Source organism: Anneissia japonica, unplaced genomic scaffold (assembly GCF_011630105.1).
Source record: "Anneissia japonica isolate Jap-2015-1 unplaced genomic scaffold, ASM1163010v1 scaffold70019_len1948_cov186, whole genome shotgun sequence".
Classification (NCBI taxonomy): domain Eukaryota; kingdom Metazoa; phylum Echinodermata; class Crinoidea; order Comatulida; family Comatulidae; genus Anneissia; species Anneissia japonica.
Window position 1 is genome coordinate 1 of NW_022747066.1, and position 1948 is coordinate 1948.

The 1948-nt window shown below is 37.9% G+C and overlaps 1 protein-coding gene across 1 annotated transcript; it reads left to right on the forward strand.

Moving 5' to 3' along the window:
* Positions 1 to 6: 6 nt before the first annotated feature.
* On the forward strand, positions 7 to 1911 carry LOC117120435 (solute carrier organic anion transporter family member 2A1-like; the record flags this gene model as incomplete). The annotated part of the gene is made up of 3 exons (XM_033265463.1): positions 7 to 722; positions 1109 to 1462; positions 1747 to 1911. Coding segments are annotated over exons 1-3 (1192 nt in total), but the record flags the coding sequence as incomplete, so codon positions are not given.
* Between the last annotated feature and the right edge of the window lie 37 nt (positions 1912 to 1948).

A 1948-nucleotide genomic window follows, 5' to 3' on the forward strand; every position in this document is an offset into this window, starting at 1 on the left:
GAGTATGTCCAAAGCTGATTCAATATTGGATATTACATATGATGATGAAATGAAGGAGTCACACAGTAACACGTACGACGCTGCTGCTGGTGCATATTCTCGGGCATCAACAACCGACGATGGTGATGAAAACACAGATTGTTTGGTCCAAAGTTGTAATCGTGTCAGTACTCCAGTTGCATTTTGCTTAGTGGTACTTCCTCTACTTGCAATGCTTGTAGCTGCGTCAACTTATTTAGGTGGTTGTATAAGTACCATTGAGAAGCAATTTCAACTTTCGAGTTCGCAATCTGGACTGATTGCCACTGTAAACGACATAGTGAGCTTATCTACGGTTGTCTTCGTCACCTATTACGGCTCGAAATCTTACCGTCCGCGCCTACTCGGTGCTAGTTGTGTTGTCATCGGAGTTGGCTTATTTATTCATGCAGTGCCGCATTTTACCGCTAATCCGGTCGCATATAGCCAAAGTAACCACATGCAGGTTAACGACACTGAAGAATCTAGCTACTTTAACAACAATTATGAGTTATGCTCTCTAAGGGGTGTAACCGAGGACCGATGCGCATCGGGTGGATCCACCGTAGAACAGCCTTTAAGTGTGTTCTGGCTAGTAATTGGTCAGATCTTGATTGGCATTGGAGCCGCACCAATTTTTCCGTTAACCATCACATATCTGGACGACTCGACAGTGGATTCCACGACAACCGCAATATACGTTGGTAAGCTGTTGTAAAAGTTGAAATAATCTATATCATTATGTTTTCAAATACCTACAGTACATTCACTCTCTCCGAGGTTTGTCTAACCACAGATCCTATGTCTAACGTTGGTCATAAGAATAATGAATGTGTATATCCTCAATACGATATTTTGTTTTTTGTTGGTCAGTGTTTATCGATCGATCGGTGAGATTGATTGATTTATTGGTATGTTAATTGATCGATACATTGTTTTTGTTGAATAATTAGTTTATTGACTGAATAGCTGAATATTGACTGACTGACTGATCGATTGATTGATTTATTGATTGATTAATTGATTGACTAATTGATCGATTGATTGATTGATTTACATTCACATATAGGCCCTTATTTCTAAATTTTAGGTGGAATGTTTATGGCTATGGGAGTAGGTCCTTTCATCGGATTCTTCACGAGTTTTCAGTGTCTTTCTCTGTATGTGGATTTCTACCGAGTCGATGATGAAAGCACTCCGACCGATCCCCATGACTCTCGTTGGATAGGGGCTTGGTGGCTTGGGTTTGTCTTGGCCGGTGTGGTAATAGTTATGCTATCTATTCCCTTGTTTTTCTTTCCTCGAAATCTAAAGAAATACGAATGCACATATTGTGGCGGAAGGTTGAAAAATAAAGGGGAAAATGAAAAATTCAGTATTGCCAGTGTATACAAAACAGACTTTATGAAAGATAAACAAAATGGTGTACGGGCAGGTCTAAAAGGTATGCTTTCTTTTCAATTAGTTTCACTTAGTTTGTGACGTATTTTTTAACGAAGCAGCTAATTAATTTACAAAGCATCCATGTTTAATACTGTAATTATTTAACAGTATATTCAGTAGCATATTGAAGCAGATAACATTGTGGACTATATTTTTAGTTTTAAATTCCAAAACGGAGAAGTTCAATCAAATATGCGATTAAAACTACAAATGGATTAATACTAACGGTACACAATCATCTACAGTACTTAATGTTTTTATTTCATTTTTTTGATTTTTTTGAAGGGCTTTTAAGAGGATTGAAAAGGTTACTCACTAACCCAACACTAGTACTTTTGCAAATAACTACTGCATGTGATTTAGCCATTCTCGGAGGATTTGGGGTCTTTGTCGCTAAGTATGTGGAGAAACAATATGCAGTCACAGCAGCCACGGCGTCTATCATAATGGGTTGGTCAAAACAGATTGTTTAAAACATTTCTTTATA